At 43.0% G+C, this 19,568-nt stretch overlaps 1 protein-coding gene across 5 annotated transcripts in view; it reads left to right on the top strand.

Annotated features, from left to right (window-relative positions):
* Window positions 1–19,568, top strand: part of LOC138755078 (regulator of G-protein signaling 22-like) — a 207,447-nt gene that overhangs the window by 163,457 nt on the left and 24,422 nt on the right. For all 5 annotated transcript variants that reach the window (XM_069920294.1, XM_069920296.1, XM_069920297.1 and 2 more), the window contains 2 exons: window positions 1,871–2,033; window positions 15,027–15,185. In XM_069920294.1, coding sequence (XP_069776395.1) covers window positions 1,871–2,033; window positions 15,027–15,185 — 322 coding nt within the window. The remainder of the gene's footprint in view (window positions 1–1,870; window positions 2,034–15,026; window positions 15,186–19,568) is intronic.

The following is a 19,568-nucleotide window of genomic DNA, read 5'->3' as shown; positions in this document are numbered from 1 at the left end:
TATCACGCCACACACCCAAAGGGCTCTCCTCCCTTCCACCCTCACCATCCTCTCCTCCCACAACTCTGCCCTCTTCTCCCCCATCTTCACACCTCTCCCATCCTGTTTTCGCTTTCCTTGCCAGCCCTCTCCCACCCCGCCCTTTCCTCCCACACCTCTTGTCTTCTCCCATACACACACACACACACACCCACACCCAGTCCTCGCCTCCCACACACACACCCACACCCCATGCACTCTGCCCACACATACACATCCAGTCCTCTCCTCCCACACACACACCCCCAGTCCTCTCCTCCCACAAACACACCCACACCCACACCCCATGCACTCTGCCCACACACACACATCCAGTCTCTCCTCCCACACACACACCCCCAGTCCTCTCCTCCCACACACACACCCCAGTGCTCTCCTCCCACACACACAACCTAATGCTCTCCTCCCACACTCCCCCGTTCTCTCCTCCCACTCCTCTGTAAACTCCATCCACACACACTCCTAGTGCTCTTCCACACAACTCCCTGTAAACTCCACCTTCACTCATACCCCCCCCCCCCAGTTCTCTTCTCTCCCACACGTTCTGCTGTTCACCCAGTGTTTCTCTCCTTTCTTTCATTCCATCCCTTCATATTCCTGTCATCCCCTCCCTAACTGGTTCCACCTATCACAGATCAGTCTCTTTCCCACCACCACCATCATATGTCTTAATATTCGGTAGCAATCGTCTTGTTTTTAGTCAGTTCTGATGCAGGGTCTTGTCCAAAAAATATCAACTTATAGCTTTTGCTTCCACAGATACTGCTTGACATGTTGAACTCTTACAGCACTCCAATTTCTTTGTTCCAAATTCCATTATTAAACTGATGGAGTTTACTAAAATTTAGTTTTGATTCTCCATTGAAGGCATTTGTTTATGTGCAGCAAAACTATGGAATATTTTGAGATGGGGGGGTCATGGTTAGTGAGGAGTGAGCAAATGCTCTTACAGTGCCAGTGACCTTGGCTCGAATCCAGCACTGTCTGAAAGGAGTTCGTACATTCTCCCTTTGTCTGCCTGAATTTTCCTTGGATGCTCTGGTTTCCTCCCACCCCTTCAAGAAGAATTTGGATAGGGATATGGATGGGAGGGGTATGGAAAGCTATGGACTGAGTGCAGGTCAGTGGGACTCATCAGAAAAATGGTTTGGCACAGATCATAAGGGCCGAAGGGGCCTGTTTCTGTGCTGTAATGTTCTGTGGTTTCACGACAGACTGTTGTTGATAAATTTAAGTGACCTTCCTGTACTTTTCTTCTTCTGGTTCTCCGTCCTATGGGGTGATAATGGTTCCTTTTTAGTCAGTTTGTGGGGTTTGATATGAGGATACCCCACTCCTCAGAAAGGAACAGCGTGTGAATGAATGGATTTAGGTGAGAAGGGGATTTCACGGGTCCAGACCCACCCTCTCGACATCACCTCTGGATCCCTCGCCATGGTGAGGTCCAAGACAGTCGGGGGAGGTTCTGTGGCAGCGAATGGGCCAGAGCAAGCTTCGATGCAAGGGCTGCCCTTTCCACACTTCACGGCATGCATTTTCTGGATGGCTGTTGACCCTATGAGAGGTTTTGGCCACCCTTTGATGGGTCTGGTTTCTCATCCTGCAAGATGTCTAACCACCCTCTGCACCAGGCAAGCCTGGTGGGGGAGTCAATTTAGTTGCTGACCACCCTAATAGTAATGCTAACCACAAGGTTAATTTACAAATGATATCTGCTGGAATAATTTCCCTTCAGTTGACTTTAACTGGATGTATTAACAACACTATAGCTTTGATAACAGTTTATAAATGCGCAGAATTGCTGAACTGTGGACATTTATCTCCCTCATAGATTGGACCTTAAGTGCTGGTTGGATATTGAACACTTTAGAAGAATACCTCACAGTGAAAAGACCATCAGAAATATCAAGTCCAAAGAGATAAAAAGCAAATATCTGAATCGAACGTATTTCTTTGGACCCAGCAGCCCGGCTACAAAAGCACAACAGAATGAAGTAATGCCTGAATGTTTAAATGTTAAATTAATGCTTCACGTGGTGACTTTTTAAAATTCAATTACAGGATGAAGAGAAAGCACTCATGCTTAAACTCCTGTAATTATGTTGTCCTTGTGTATTGGATTTAGACTCTGTTGTGATGAAGGATATGTTTGCAAGACATGACGGTGAAACCATATAACAACTTACAGCACAGAACAGGCCAGTTCGGCCCTACTAGTCCATGCCGTAACAAATCCCCACCCTCCTAGTCCCACTGACCAGCACCCAGTCCATACCCCTCCAGTCCTCTCCTCTCCATGTAACTATCCAGTCAATCCTTAAATGTAACCAATGATCCCGCCTCAACCACGTCTTCTGGAAGCTCATTCCACATCCCTACCACCCTTTGCGTAAAGAAATTTCCCCTCATGTTCCCCTTATAATTTTCCCCCTTCAATCTTAAACCATGCCCTCTAGTTTGAATCTCCCCCACTCTTAATTGAAAAACCCTATCCACATTTACTCTGTCTGTCCCTTTTAAAATCTTAAACACCTCTATCAAGTCCCCCCTCAATCTTCTACGCTCCAGAGAAAAAAGCTCTAGTCTGCACAACCTTTCCCTGTAACTCAAACCTTGAAATCCTGTCAACATTCTCGTGAACCTTCTCTGCACTCTCTATTTTGTTTATATCTTTCCTATAATTTGGTGACCAAAACTGTACACAGTACTCCAAATTTGGCCTCACCAATGCCTTGTACAATTTCATCATAACCTCCCTACTCTTGAATTCAAAATTCCAAATGCCTTCTTCACCACACCATCTACCTGAGTATCAGCCTTGAGGGTACTATTTACCATCACTCCTAAATCCCTTTGTTGCTTTGCACATCTCAATAGCCTACTATTTAATGAATATGACCTATTTAGATTTGGCTTTCCAAAATGTAACACCTTACACTTATCTGTATTAAATTCCATCAGCCATTGTCAGCCCACACCTCCAGCCTTCCTAGATCACCTTTTAATCTATGGTAATCTTCCTCACTGTCCACAACACCACCAATCTTTGTATCATCCGCCAACTTGCTTATCCAATTCTCCACCCCTACTTCCAGATTGTTAATATATATAACAAACAATAGTGGACCCAGGACCGATCCCTGAGGAACTCCACTAGTCACTGGCCTCCAATTGGACAAACAATTTTCTACCACTACTCTCTGACACCTCCCATCCAACCACTGCTGAATCCATTTCACTACCTCCTTATTTATACCTAATGCCTCCACATTTTTTCCTAACCTCCTGTGGGGAACTTTGTCAAAAGCTTTACTAAAGTCTAAATAGACAACATCCACAGCTTTCCCTTCATCAACCTTTTTTGTAACCCCCTCGAAAAACTCAATCAGGTTTGTCAAGCATGATCTACCCCTGACAAAACCATGCTTATTACTCCCTATCAATCCCTGTACCTCCAAATATTTGTAAATAACATCCCTCAGAACACTTTCCATCAACTTGCCCACCACAGACGTCAGACTCACGGGCCTATAATTCCTAGGTTTACATTTGGACCCTTTCTTAAACACCGGAACCACATGCGCAACCCTCCAATCCTTTGGCACTACCCCCATGGCCAGTGATATCCTAAATATCTCTGTTAATGGCCCCATTATCTGTCCACAAGCCTCCCTGAGTGTCCTTGGGAATATTTTGTCCGGTCCCGGAGATTTATCCACCTTTATCTTTTTCAACACAGCCATCACTACCTCCTCGGTTATTCTTATATGCTTCATGACCTCCCCACTATTTTTCTTTACTTCAACTGGTTCAATATTTTTTTCCCTAGTGAATACCAAGGCAAAGAAATCATTCAACATTTCCCCCATTTCCTCTGACCAGTACCCTCAGCCTACCCTCGCTATCTACAAGGGGTCCAATTTTATCCCTCACTAATCTTTTACTTTTAATGTACCTATAGAGACCCTTTGGATTTATTTTTACTCTGTCTGCCAAAGCCTCTTCGTGCCTTTTTTTGGCCTTTCTAATTTCTTTCTTAAGATTCCTTCTACACTCCTTGTAGTCCTCCTTCAAATTCTCAGCTCCTTTCTCTTTATACCTCTTGTACACCTCCCTTTTTCTCCTAACAAAATTTCCAATATTCCTCAAAAACCAAGCCTCCCTATGACTTCCAGCTTTTCCTTTGATCCTCACTGGGACATATCTACTCTGTACCCACAAAATTTCTTTTTTGAATATTCTCCATTTTTCATTTACATTCTTACCTGAAAATATCCTGTCGCACTCAATACTCCCCAAATCCCTTCTTATTCCTTCGAAATTTGCTCTTCTCCAATCCAGAACCTCAACTTTAGGCCCCTCCTTGCTCTTCCCTAAAACTACCCTAAAATAAACAGAGTTATGATCACTAGACCCAATTTGTTCTCCAACAATAATGTCCGATACCTGACCTAGCTCGTTCCCTAACAGGAGATCTAGTATTACACCGTCCCGAGTCGGTTCTTCTACTAATTGATTTAGAAAACAATCTTGAACACATTTAACGAACTCTAGCCCATCCAGCCCTCCAACTGTATGGGCATCCCAATCAATGTGAGGGAAGTTAAAATCTCCCATGATCACTACCTTATGATTCTCACACATATACGTTATCTCCCTACAAATTTGTTCCTCTAATTTTCTTGGCCCATTTGGTGGTCTGTAATACACCCCTATTAGCACCCTCATGCCTCCTTCACCCTCAATTCCACCCAAACAGCCTCACTGGACAATCCTTCAGACCATCCTGCCACCTCACGGCAGTAATGTCCTCCTTAACAAGCAGAGCAACTCCTCCCCCTTTTTTACCCCCTGATCTATCACATCTAAAACAAATGTATCCTGGAATATTAAGTTGCCAGTCCTGCCCCTCCTGTAGCCAGGTCTCACTAATTGCCACAATATCATGACCCCCAAGTATCTGTCCATGCTCTAAGTTCATCTACCTTGTTCACTATGCTTCTTGCATTAAAATATATGCATTTCAGAGAATGACCCTCACATACATTCTCTTTTCTACCTTTTACCTTAATCTCCATCTTACCTTTGTTATCGTTATTATTCCTATCTAGGTGGCCATGCTCCCTTGACACTACTCTGACACTCTGTTCCCCACCCCCCTGCCAAACTAGTTTAAACCTTCCCCCACAGCTCTAGCAAATTTGCTTGCCAGCACATTGGTCCCCCTCCAGTTCAAGTGGAGTCCGTGCCTTTTGTACAGGTCCGACCTTCCCCAGAAGAGATCCCAATAATCAGAAATCTTATCCCTTGCCCCCTGCACCATCTCTTTAGCCACGCATTCATCCTCCACATCCTCCTATTTCTACCGTCACTAGCGCTCTGGCAGCAATCCAGAGATTACTACCTTGGAGGTCCTGTTTTTTTAACTTCCTACCTAATTCCACATAATCCTGTTTCAGGACCTCATCCCCATTTCTAACTAAGTCATTGGTCCCCACATGGACCACGACTTCTGGCTGTTCTCCTTCCCCTTGCAGAATGCTATGAACTCGATCAGAGATATCCCTGACCCTGGCACCAGGGAGACAACAGACCAACCTGGATCCCCGATCTCATCCCACAAACCTTCTATCTGTCCCTCTGACTAATGAGTCCCCAACTACATATCCTGTTCTTATCCCTCCTTCCCTTCTGAACCTCATGGGCAGCTCCTGTGCCAGAGACCTGACCCCCACGACTCATCCCCGTTAGGCTGTTCCACCCAGCAGTATCCAATGCCGAATATATGTTGCTGAGTGGCACTTCCACAGGGGTACTCTGCACAGGCACTCTCCCTCCTTTCCTCACAGTCACCCAATTCCCTGATTCCTGCCTTCTAGGGGTGACTGTCTCCCTGTAACTCTTCTCTATCACTGCCTCTGCTTCCCTTATGATCCTCAGTTCATCCAACTGCAGCTCAAGCTCCCTAACATGGTCACTCATTATATGCAATTGGATGCACCTTTTGCAGGTGTAGTCATCAGAAACAGCTGTGGTGTCTCTGATTTCCCACATCCCACAACTGGAGCACTTAACTACCCCAACTGACTCCATTTCCTCCTTTCTTACTATAAATATGTTATTTCAAAGATACCTTTCCACACAAGGAGCTCCTTCTTAGCCCCTGCTCACCGAAGTCCCTTGAGACAAAGTCCCAAATCATGTTGGGACTTCTATCCGCTCACTACCCTTTCCCTCCAGTTCTGAGGAGTTTTTGATTTTTAAGAGAAATGGTTACTGCAGTGCATTTTATGGAGAGAACTCACAACAGTCATGGTGTGCCTGTGATGGAGAGAAGTAATGTTTTAGATGGCATAATGAGTTGGCAAAGAGGTTCCTTTGGTGCAACACGTTTTGAATTTTGTTGATACTCTATTCATCAAAGTAAATGGAGAATATTCTGTTAGACGCCTGACTTATGCCTTGGAACATCAAGAACATCAAGTTTCTTGCCCCTGACCTAGTGATCTCTCAGATGTTTATGATGGAAAATAATGATAATTGCACTGGATGCCAAGGATTAGATGGTTAGGCACTTTCTTGTGGGGGACAGTCATTTGCCTGACATTTTTTGGCAGGCTTGTCACTTGGTTCATGAGATTTGGTACGTCACCAAAGATTCTAGCAAATTTCCACAGGTGTGCTGTGGAGAGCATTCGTACTGGTTGTTTCACTTTCTGGTGTGGAGGTGCCAAAGCACAGGACAGGAAAAGGCCACAGAGGATTAGAACCTTGGCCAGTGCCCTCATGGGCTTGTCTTCACTCCATTCAAGACCTCAACAAGAGGTGAGGTCTCAAAAAAGCAGCCTCTATTCTCGAGGACCCGCACCACCTCGGTGATGCCCTCTTCTCACAGCTATCATGAAGGAGGAGGTACAGAAACATGAACACCCAATGGCACAAAAACAGCTTCTTCCCCTTCGTCATCTGATTGGAGAATGAACCACAGACGCTACCTCACTTTCTCTTCTTTTACACTTATTTATTTCTTTAAAATGAAATTTATAGCAATATTTGCACCTCTAATGGTGTCGCGAAACAACAAATTGTGTGACAATAAATTCCAATTCTGTTTCTGCCATTTATCAGCTTATGCCCATCCAAATCTCACTAAAGTAAGTAGTGAAGTGTTGACAATGAAATTGAAAATTATGCGATCATTAATAAATATATCCCCATCTGATCTGATTGAGGAAGGCACATCATTGGTAAAGCAACTGAAGAAAGTTGTGTCAAGGCCCTGTGGAAGTCCTGCAGTGAATTTCTGTGGCTAGGGTCTTTCACTTCCAATAGCAACAAACATCTCCTGACTGCAGCCATTGGAGTGCTTTCCCATGGAGGTCAGTTTCACCTGTATTCCTTGATGCTACACTTGGTGGAATGCTTCCTTGGTGTCACCTCAACTCTGAAATTCAACATTTTGGGTCCAAGATTGAACCAAGTTTATGATGAGATCTGGAGTTGAGTAGTCCTGAAAAAGAAACCAAGCTGCAAGTCAGTGAGTAAGTGATTAGTGACCAGGTGCCATCTGATTGTTCCTTCTTCTGTCACTTTAGTGATAACTGAGAGAAAAATTAAGCGGAAAGTATCCAATGGTTGGAGGCCTATCATGCACAAAGGAAAATTATTTGGCTTGGTGGAGGTCAACCAGTTCAACCATAGAATGTGGGCCTCCAAGATCCTCTGCCCACCCATCTTCCACAAATTAATCGACAACCTTCTCACAATAATCAATTCAAGTTTATTGTCACTTGCACCGAGGTACAGTGAGAACGTTGGTCTTGCGAGCAGTGCAGCCAGTTATAAAGTAAGTGCAGAGTTGCAGAGAGAGATCAGTCAGAACAGCAATGGCAACATTATTTTAATTGTGCGAGGTCCGTTCCGGAGTACGTGAGTGGTGGGAAAGAAAGTGTGCATAAATTCTGAAGTGGCTGTGTTCATTGATTGCTCAGTGTTCAGTTTCATTTCAACACCCCAGGAAGTGAAGCAGACCATGCCTACACACAGCAAGACCAAGCCATCAATTAGGTATGAAATGGAAGAGCAAGAACATTTTCACTGTATGACTATCTATTAACAGTTGTGAAATGCAGACGCTGTGATTGTAGTAAAAACAGAAGGTCTCAGGCCCAAAACAGCAGTATATCTTTACCTCCTATGGACACTGCAAGACCGTCTGTGTTCCTCGAGCATTTCAGTGTGTTTTTATCTAATAACAGTTTCTCGGGACTCAATATTGAATTTAACAAGTTCAGATCCCTATTATTTTCTTCTGTGGCAACAGTGTATACAGTATTTTTTTCCTCTCTGTGTTTTAAGTGAATGGCTCCCTCCACTGGCACTACAGACTTGCTAAATTAGTCAGTTTCATCTGGCAACTGACATCTGAGTGCCTATGAGGACCACTGTAGATCGTCAGCAGCACCAGAAATATGGACCATCACAATCTGTTACCTTGTACCCTTCACTTTCCATCACTATCAGACCAGGAGATCAATCCTGGTACAGTGAAAACAGCTGAAGGTCATGCTAAAAATTGTGAGGTCGCAAGCCAGTGGAATGGTAAAGCATGACAATTCACAGGTGAAACAATTAGCATAACAAGTTGGAGCAACATGTTACAGCACCAGCGACCTTGGTTCAGATCTGACGCTGTCTGTAAGGAGTTTGTGCATTCTCCCTGTGTCTGCGTGGGTTTCCTCCGGGTGCTCCCACCCTTCAAAGCGTACGGTGGTTGTAGGTTAATTGGGGTATTTGAGCGGCATGGGCTTGTGGGCTGAGGCGGGCCTATTATTGTCTACATTTTACATTTTAAACTGCAAAAATAGCACATAATGGACAGACGCAAGGAAGCCCTCAACAAGCATCTACAGTCTAACTTTCTCCTGGGGCAACAGTACCCAATATGGAAGGACACCTGTTTAAGGTCAGGGAAGGAATGGAGATATCAGAGGCAAGTTTGTTTCCACACAGTGATAGGTACCAGGAATTCATTGCCAGAGATGGTGGGGGATGCTGTTACTATGGGGACGTGCAAAACAATCTAAGATCGACACATGGATGAAAGAAGAATAGAGGGTTATGTGAGTGAGATAGAAAAGATTAGATTGTTGTGGAGTAGTTACATAAGTTGGCAGAAATTTGTGGGCTGAAGAGCCTGTACTGTGCTTTAATGTTCAATGTTTTATATCAAATTATGAATGGAGTGAAATGGGCAATCACCATTTCCTTCCAGCTTCTCATTTTTTGTTCAGGATCACTGCATCTGCAGTGTTTTTGTTATGAATAGTAATGGATTATTAAACAGCTGGGGGTGGGCAACAACAATGTCCCCATTCGTGACGAGGGCAGGGCTCAGCATCTGTGTGCTAAAGACAAGACTGAAGTATTCACAAGCATTTTCAGCCTCTCCCTACTAGTGAAACCGGCCTTCAGAAAACTGGGCTTATTCCATGTAAGGTCAAGAAATGGCTGAGGGCACAGGATAGAGCAAAGGCTATGGGGACCAGACAACATTCCAACTCCAGCATTGAAGATCTGAGCCAGATGTTCTAGCTTTTACATAATGATCTGAATTATTCCTGTGGTGCAAATACAAGGAGTGGGACAAATCCATTCCAGCAAGTTACTGCCCAGTCTGACTCTGAATAGTCGTAAGCAAAGTGGTCAGACCCATCATTGCCAGTGTCATCCAGAGGGACTGACCTATTTCTCCCAGGCCCAACTGCCTTCTGCCCTTTCATCGCTGCCTGGCCTTCCCACCTAAGGTCAGCAGTGGGAATATTCTTCCCAGGGTAGGGGAGTGAAAAACAAGAGGGCATAGATTTAATGTGTGAGAGAAAAGGACTTAAAGAAGATCTGAGGGACAAAATTTTCAAACGAGGAGCCCTGAATGAGCTGCCAAAGGACAAGTAAGGTGGACACGATTGCAACTAGATATTTAGACAGGTATATGGATCAGAAAGGTTTGGATGTAATATGTTCCATGTAGGCAAACAACGTGGCCACCATGGAAGAGTTGGTTTGAAAGGTCTGCTTCAGCAATGTATAACTAAATAATTATGCTTGCTGACAATTGAATGAATCAATTTGCAACTCTTCAGACAATGAAACAATGCATATGTTAATGCAGCAAGACATAAGGAAAACATTCAGGCACAGGCAATTAGCAATCACATCAAGATTCAAGAATCTTTCGCTGTAAGAAGGAAACGGGAATAACAATTTGGGCATGTGAGAAAGTGGAAAAGTTTTGGAAAGATCTAAATCAGGTTTTAAATAAAATCACAAAAAGCAACATACCAAAAAATCCAGAGATCTTTCTTCTAAGTAATATAAGAAGTAAAGAACTTGGACTCTATTTGGATGGAGCACAAAAAAGATTTATTATGATAGCCTTAGCTTTAGCTGTAGCAAAAAAATGTATTATGTCAACCTGGAAATCAGAAGATAGGCTGAGAATACAGCAATGGTACATAGAAATGAATAAATGTATTCCATTGGAAAAAATAACATATAATTTAAGAAATAACATCATAGTATTCGAACAAATTTGGGAACCGTACATGGAACACAACAGAGAAGTCCTACCGCGGACCTCCACCACCTAAAATGACAGAATGAGAAGAAGACGAAATGAACTGACCCCAGTGTGTAAAAGTAGATGACACAATTTTCTTGTTTATTTTCATTGTGTGATTACATTGTTTAATGGGTTGAATGTATCATATAGGTTGAACGTTGAGTGGGTGGGGGGGGGGGGTGAAGGAGGAAGGGAAGGGAGGGGGGGGAAAGGGGAGAAAATGACACTCTGTATATTCAAGAGGTTAATGTTTATGTGTATTTTAGTCAATGTGGTTCATAGTGTGAAAAAATTTTTAAAAAGATTCAAGAATCTTTTATTGTCATGTCATAAAGTCAGTGCAATATTATGTGGAATTTGCTTTAGTCTGCTGGAAGGCAGACAGATTCACCATCAGCAAAAACTGCCTGAAGCTCCTCTTACAGTCAGAGAAAAAGAAGCAAAAGAGAGGCCCCCCCCCCCCCCCCCCAGTCACTGAGTGTCCGTGTATTCGTCGCCACCACTGCCCCAGCCACACAGACAATCAGCAATCCAAGCTCCAGATTCCAACCTCTGACACGATCAGGAAACCTTCCACACCCTCTCGCACCCTGGTTCCGATACCTGGCATCCCTTCAGCCAGCCGCCCACAGCCTGTGAGGACTTGCCTCAATTCACCAACAGCCTACCACCTGTGTGTTCTTCAGCTGCAGACCCCCTCACTGGTCCGTTACCCTGGTTGCTGTCCCGTGGGTTGTCTCTTCTGCATCTCCTGTTCTCCAGTGCCCTGCACCATTCCTTGTTTCCCCAGAGTCTGCAACCCCTCGAAGATGCTGCTGATCATTGGTGCCGCCATCTTGGGCGCGGACACCAAACTTTCAACTGAAACCACTAACAGGCCGTTTGTGGCCTGTGGAGCTGATGGCCGTCTGACTGGGCAGTTGGACCCCATGGCAGTGCTGTGTCTCTGTTCCCTGCTCCTCGCGGGTCCACACCAGTGGGAGTGCTGCCATTACAGCAGTCTCCAGCAGCACCACTATTTGCTTCAAAAGTGGTAGGCCAAGACTTCCTTGCTTTCAACATCACTGTCACTGAGTTCTTCGTCATCAGCATCTTGGAAAATATTTATGGTGGAGACTATGATTGGACCAGCCATTTAAATAGTGTAGCAACAAGAACAGCTTCGAGACCAGGTAGCCAGCAGTAACTGACTCAATGCCTGATGCCCAGACTTTCCATCATCTACAAGGAACGAGTAAGGAGCACGATGGAATATTCTCCACTTTCCTGAAGAACCATACAGAACATAGCAGCCTCCAAACAAATTACTCATTCCCTCCACCAACAGAACCCCATGGTTGCAGGGTGTACCACCAACAAAATTCTTTGCACTTGCTCACCTTGCCTAGTCTGTCAGAACCTCCCAAAGCTTCGGCCTCTACCATTACAAGGATAAAGACAGCAAGTGTGTGGGAGCACCCCTATTTACACATGATCCTTCATTGTCACTGGGTCTAAGTCCTGGAACTTCCTACCGCAACATCATTGTCGGTGGACCAGAAGGACTGCAGTGGGCGGAAATAACAACTCCACTCCATCTTCTCAATGTATGAAGCAATGGTTCAAAAATGTTTGACTTGCCAGCAATACTCTGGTCCTGAAAATGAATTTGAATAAATGGATCACCCTTAGCTCTACAATAACATGAATGTTTCATTTAATATTCCCGTGTTCTTCAATGAGAAGATACTTTAACTTACGAAGCTATTAATGATGAGCTTACAGAACTCGTATCCAAAATAAACAACAGTGATAAAATGGGTTAATAGACCATAAGACCTAGAAGCAGAAATAGGCTATTCAGCCCATTGAGTCTGCCCCACCATTTAATCATTAGCTGATCTATTTTCTCCTCAGCCTGGCCTTCTCCCCATAACCATTGATGACTGTAGAAGAAAAGGACAAGTTCAGATCGGTTACAACTGCAACTGGAAACACAAATGGACAATTCAGGAATTACCATCTATTACATTCATGGACCATGAACTTCCAATACAACTTCATGCATGATCTCCCAACTAATGCAACCTTTGCACGCAAGTCCGATGTTTGTGATGGATGGTCTTCAAGTGAATTTAAAGGATTAATTTCTGGTCGTATCCTAAGAAGAAATTGGCCGTGGGCACTTGCTCACTGCATGGTGCTAATATGGAATATCCTGACCTCGCTGCGAAGGCAATAGATGCAGTTAATATCTGGCATCTCTGCTTTATAGCAGCAGTAGTTGGAGTATCTAGCACCCCTATGTTAAAATCGACAACTGAATTGTGCATTTTCTTTATGTCAATTTTGTAATTAATGATTAGAATTATTAAATAAGTAAATGTTTTGGTTTAGTTCTTTTAAATGATTTTATTCAATGTTTCTGGAACTCTCTGATCATCAGTCAGTTGGAGTCAATGAATGGACCATCAAAGAGACAGTATCTCAGCTTGCGGTGCCTGTAGCCGAGTCATCATTTACTATTGGCCCGGCTTTTAACTGTTCTGTGATTCCTAATGACATTGAATGCAACCAAGCCACTCTTGAACTTGCGACTGATGCTTCATGATCAACAGGAATCACACAACAATGACAGGCTTGGGTGGGCTGGGAGGGAAACAATAGGGAGTGTTAGTGACTGTATGGAATATGCTGGCTCCAGTGCAATCCTCCCAGTCTAATAAAGTCTTTTATATGCCTCAAACACACCAGTGCTTCTACATTCTCAGAAGACTGAAGAAGTTCAGCATGTTCCCCTTGTGCCTCAACAACTTCTCCAAGCACACAGTTGAATGCATTGCAGCATGTTACAGGAGCTGCTCTGCTCAAGATCAGAGGAGGCTTCAGAATTCAGCTCAGAACATCATGCAACTTTCCCTCCCCTTCATGGACTTTGATCTACATCTCTGTCAGCCAAGGGAAGACAACCAACATTCTGAAGGACCCATCACACCTCAGACACGCTCTCTTCTTTCTCCTCCCATAGGGGAGGTGGCTGAAGAGTTTAAAAACACACAACAGGTGTAAAGACCAGTTTCTTCCCCACACCCATCAGACTCCTGAAGGAACCCCTCAGCCATGCTGCCCTGGTCTTTCTTTTTCCATTCATTGTAAATTGTGCTCTTTACAAAGTTGTATGAATGATACCTTATAAGTTTGAACATTATAGCTTCAGTCCACAATCTTGAGCTGACTGATATATACCTATCAAGAAAAAAAAGAAATCCTCCTGACCTCATCACTCTCCATTTTTCTTTAATCCGTGTACCTGCTTAAAAGTCTCTTAAATGTCCGTGTTGTTCCAGACTCCATCACCCTGGTTATGCATTTCAGGCAAGCACACACTCTGAGTAAAAAAAAACTAACCCATAATGTCTCTCCTAAACTTCCCTCCTTTCACTTTGTATAGACATCCTCTGGTGTTTGCTACTCCCACCTTGGGAAAAAGGTGCTGGCTGTCCACCTTATCTGTGCCTCTCAGAATCTTGTAGACCTCTATTGTTACTGCTCATCTTTCTCTCTCCAAAGAGAAAAGCCCAGACTCTGCTAACCTTGCCTCAAAAGACATGTATTCCAATCCAGGCAACATCCTGGTAAATCTCCTCTGCACCCTCTCCATAGCTTCCACATTTTTCCTGGAGTGAGGTGACCAGAACTGAATGTAATATTCTCAGTGTGATCTCACCAGGAATTTATAGAGCTCCAGCGTTACCATATGACTCAATCCCCTTACTAATGAAATGCAGCATCATAGTCCTTCTGAACTGTCCGATCAACCTGCAGAGCGACCTTGAGAGATCTATGGCTTTGGACACCAAGGTCCTTCTGTACTTCACACTGTTAACCATGTACTTTGCCTTCAAGTTTAATCTACCAAAATGCATCAGCTCACACTTTTCCAGATTGAACTCCATCTACCACCTTTTCGCCTAACTCTGAATCCTGTTGTAATCTATGACAACCTTCAACACTATCCACAACACCTCCAACTTTCTTTCTGACCCATCCCTCTGCTTATTTGTCCAGGAGTTTACAAAAAAGAATCACAAAGAGCAGGGGTCCCAGAATAGATCCCTATGGTACTCGGCCAGTCACTGATCTCCAGGCACAATTCTTCCCATCTTCTACTCTCTGCTTTCTACAGGCAAGCCAATTCGGAATCCGCACAGCCAAGGTTCCTTGGATCGCATGCCTCATGACCTTCTGAATGAGCCTCCAATGGAAGACCTTGTCAAATGCCTTACTAGAAACCATATACACCACATCCTTGCAGGAAAACCCTTCTAACTGTACTTGGCATTTTGTGACAAATAAACAGTTTTGACAACAAAGATTTTTTTTCTAGGTGATGATGTTAGCTGGAGGCTGGGGCAAATTGCTCCATGAACAGTTGTCTTCAAATGTTCTAGTTGAAGTACAACGATACATCAAAGCACGTATGGAAAGGAAATGGCTGCCCATGTTTCTGGCCACACCAGAGTTTGCAGAGAGACATCGCATCCAGGTACAGTAATGCTGCAATTCACCATTTTGTATTTAATAAGCCTTGAGAGTAAAAAAAGACTCTATGTAAGTCTTGTATTAATATTTATTAATATTGGCATTTCTTTATATTTACCTTCAACAAAAAGAAAACTTTGATGCAATAGCTGTGAACTAATAAAGTCACGTTAATAATATCTGCTAAATTGAGTAGATTTTGTTTTTGAAAGGGATAAAATGGTTGGCCTGCATGATATACAGGCCAACAATTTCAATTCTATGCCCCACTACTGTACCGACATCCCTGTTCATGGCCTCATGCACTGCCACCTGTAAATTGGATGAGCAACATTTGTATTCCATCTTGTCACTCTCCAGCCAGATGGCATTAACATTGACTTCCCCTGTTTCTGCTTGCCTACTCCCCATTCTTCCTCTCCCCATCTCTCTGTCTCTTTTTCCACAAGTTCTTCACCCACTTTCCTTTCCATGCATTGAGCCACCCCCTCTTCTGTTTGCTGTTGTGCTCTCCCTCCCTCATCCATCTATCTATTACCTGTTGCCTGTGCTCTTCCCCCTGCCCCCCCCCCCCCCCACCATTTTGCACACAGCTTGAAACACTGGTGATGTATCTTTATCTTGGCTTTTTAAAGTACATTGTTTGACCTACTGAGTTTCTTTAGCAATGCATTTTTACTTTTATTTTAATACAGTCCTCTAAAATTTAAACCCCACTGAATGCAATAAAATGTATTATTGCAATTTGTTACAGGGATGCTTTGTGCATTATTTTTTAAAAATTATTCTCCCAACAATATACTGTGGGGAAGAAAAATGAAGATTTTAAAAAAATACAGCAATGGTTTCTAATGAAAGCACACTGTTACGCGCCCAGGGGACACCAAACCCAGCAGCAATAGATATTCACCAAGACAAATGATTACTTAAACAAAAGTTGCTTTTAATTATCCTTAAACATGAAAATAGAATCGCACTTTAAATTATCACTACTGACTCACTTAACTAACTTAATCCACATCTAATTCTAAGCGCACGCGTATGTAATGTGTGTGTAAGTTCAGAAAAGTTCTTTGGTTCATAGTCCAATGTCACTTCTCATTCCTTCAAGTTCACTGGTTTCAGGCAATGCTTGTACTGGGCACAGAATTTAACATTTAATGCCTAGTTCACTAGGTGTTAGTGCTTGAAAGGTAAATGGTAACTGCTCAGGAAAGTTCTTGTCGATTTTCAGAAAGACATTTGTTGTTCCAAGACACCCACAACTGATTCCTTTTAAATTAGCCACTCCAGTGTCTTGCTGATGAAATTTTCCCCCTCAGGGTTCTCCAGATGATAACCTTTTTTTTCAGGTCATCACAGAGTTCTTTTTTGTTTCTCTTATTCCAAGTGAAACATTAGACAGCCAGTCCTCTCCTCTTGCATGAACCACAAGGGCTTTGACCAGGCTGAATCAAGCACTTACAAGTCATCTTCCAAATGGGGTTTCCAGAAGCTTGCCAGCTTGTTCTGTTCCAGTCTCAGCTGCTGTTGCTGGCTGTAACACTGTAGAAGTAATCTCTCTCTCTCTCTCTGAGAAAAAGCCTGTTTGACTCTCTCTGCTTGCAAAATCACATGACCCTCTTAGAACAGCTCCAGACAGTCTACGGCTCCAACAGGATCTTTCATCTGTTGCCTTTTTGTAAACAACAATTCATTAGTGAAGTCTCTTGGGCACTCACCAAAGCTCTTGCAAAGACTGTTGGTCCCGACATGTCTGGCATAGGGCAGAGCTCCAGTTTTTAAAATAAGATCAGTTTTAAAGTGTGTATGTGACCTACTCTAGCAAACCTTTCCTAATTTATCTCCCAAAAACTTTGTCACAATACAAAAAATTTGAAAATACAAAAAATTTGAGAGTAGGCAATAAATTGGTGAGGAATTGATAACAGATTATTAGATCTGGAAGTATGGAGAATGAGAATAACTATGTAACCATATAACCATTTACAGGCCATATTGGCCCTTCGAGTCCACGGCGGTTCACTTGAACAACTCCACTAGTTCCCCCCTTTGTTTACGAAAAAAGCATTTTATGGAGTGGGTCACTGGCAATTAATATTGAAATCATCAACAATAGCATTTAAAAAATCAATTATATAAAAGATCAATTCGTTAGATATTGATGCACAGCGGCAACAGCGACCACGCATAATATAGATAATTTATCACATTCATTTCTACACTGTATGTTTCTTCTACCATGTTCATTTTTAAACATAATTTCAAGCATTACACGCTTTTTTGGTAGTGAAAAAAATAATTTTTACATTTTTGTCATTTCTTTAAAACTGCTTGTTTTGATAAATGAAGCATGCTGTATTTGCTAATGAATAAGCTATCAAATTTACACACTCATGTCTTCTTTATTCTTCCTTAAATTTTAATTTTAAAAGTACTGTTGAGAACCCAGAAAATCCAGACTGATCCAATCCCCAAGCAGTCCGGAATTTAGGATTTTTACTGTATTTGTATCATCTTGGAAATTAATTATTTACAGCATGCTTCATTTATCAAAATGAGCAGTTTTAAAGAAATGACAAAAATGTAAAAATTAATTTTTTCACTGCAGAAAATGTGCATAATGCTTGAAATTATGTTTAAAAATGAACATGGTAGAAGAAACATACAGTGTAGAAATGAATGTGATAAATTATTTATATTATGCGTGGTCGCTGTTGCCACTGTGCATCAATATCTACCCAATTGATTTTTTAATATAATTTATTTTTTTAATGCTATTGTTGATGGTTTCAATATTCATTGCCAGTGGCACACTCCATAAAATGTTTTTTTCCTTACACAAAGGTCTTATAAATTATGTTCCATTATTTAAAAAAGATTAAAGCAGATTTAATTAAGTGGAAAGATCTTCCATTAGCTTTAATTGGTCGAATTAATTGTATTAAGATTAATATTTTTCCTCGTATCCAATATTTATTTCAATCAATAGTGTGTTCTCTTTCAAAGAGTTTCTTTCAGGATTTAAATAAAGTTACGAGAGAAGTTTTATGGAAAGGGAAACTACCACGGGTAGCATTAAAGAAGAAGATTTCAATCTTCTTCAGCATGATGCTGAACCAAGCACTGAAAGACCCCAACAATGAAGACGCTGTTTACATCCGCTACCGCACGGATGGCAGTCTCTTCAATCTGAGGCGCCTGCAAGCTCACACCAAGACACAAGAGAAACTTGTCCGTGAACTACTCTTTGCAGATGATGCCGCTTTAGTTGCCCATTCAGAGCCAGCTCTTCAGCGCTTGACGTCCTGCTTTGCGGAAACTGCCAAAATGTTTGGCCTGGAAGTCAGCCTGAAGAAAACTGAGGTCCTCCATCAGCCAGCTCCCCACCATGACTACCAGCCCCCCCACATCTCCATCGGGCACACAAAACTCAAAACGGTCAACCAGTTTACCTATCTCGGCTGCACCATTTCATCAGATGCAAGGATCGACAATGAGATAGACAACAGACTCGCCAAGGCAAATAGCGCCTTTGGAAGACTACACAAAAGAGTCTGGAAAAACAACCAACTGAAAAACCTCACAAAGATAAGCGTATACAGAGCCGTTGTCATACCCACACTCCTGTTCGGCTCCGAATCATGGGTCCTCTACCGGCACCACCTACGGCTCCTAGAACGCTTCCACCAGCGTTGTCTCCGCTCCATCCTCAACATCCATTGGAGCGCTTACACCCTTAACGTCGAAGTACTCGAGATGGCAGAGGTCGACAGCATCGAGTCCACGCTTATGAAGATCCAGCTGCGCTGGATGGGTCACGTCTCCAGAATGGAGGACCATCGCCTTCCCAAGATCGTATTATATGGCGAGCTCTCCACTGGCCACCGTGACAGAGGTGCACCAAAGAAAAGGTACAAGGACTGCCTAAAGAAATCTCTTGGTGCCTGCCACATTGACCACCGCCAGTGGGCTGATAACGCCTCAAACCGTGCATCTTGGCGCCTCACAGTTTGGCGGGCAGCAACCTCCTTTGAAGAAGACCGCAGAGCCCACCTCACTGACAAAAGGCAAAGGAGGAAAAACCCAACACCCAACCCCAACCAACCAATTTTCCCTTGCAACCGCTGCAATCGTGTCTGCCTGTCCCGCATCGGACTTGTCAGCCACAAACGAGCCTGCAGCTGACGTGGACTTTTTACCCCCTCCATAAATCTTCGTCCGCGAAGCCAAGCCAAAGAAAGATATAATAATCAACATTTCTTTTTCAATGTTCAATAGTCATTTAAAGAGTTGGGATTCTAAGGGTATAAAAACATTACAGGATTTTTTTGTAGAAGGACAGTTTATTTCTTTCAATTAATTGAAAGAGCATTTTGATATTGCT

The sequence above is a fragment of the Narcine bancroftii genome, chromosome 2, assembly GCF_036971445.1.
Source record: "Narcine bancroftii isolate sNarBan1 chromosome 2, sNarBan1.hap1, whole genome shotgun sequence".
Lineage (NCBI taxonomy): Eukaryota > Metazoa > Chordata > Chondrichthyes > Torpediniformes > Narcinidae > Narcine > Narcine bancroftii.
This window is presented reverse-complemented; position numbering and strand designations above follow the sequence as displayed.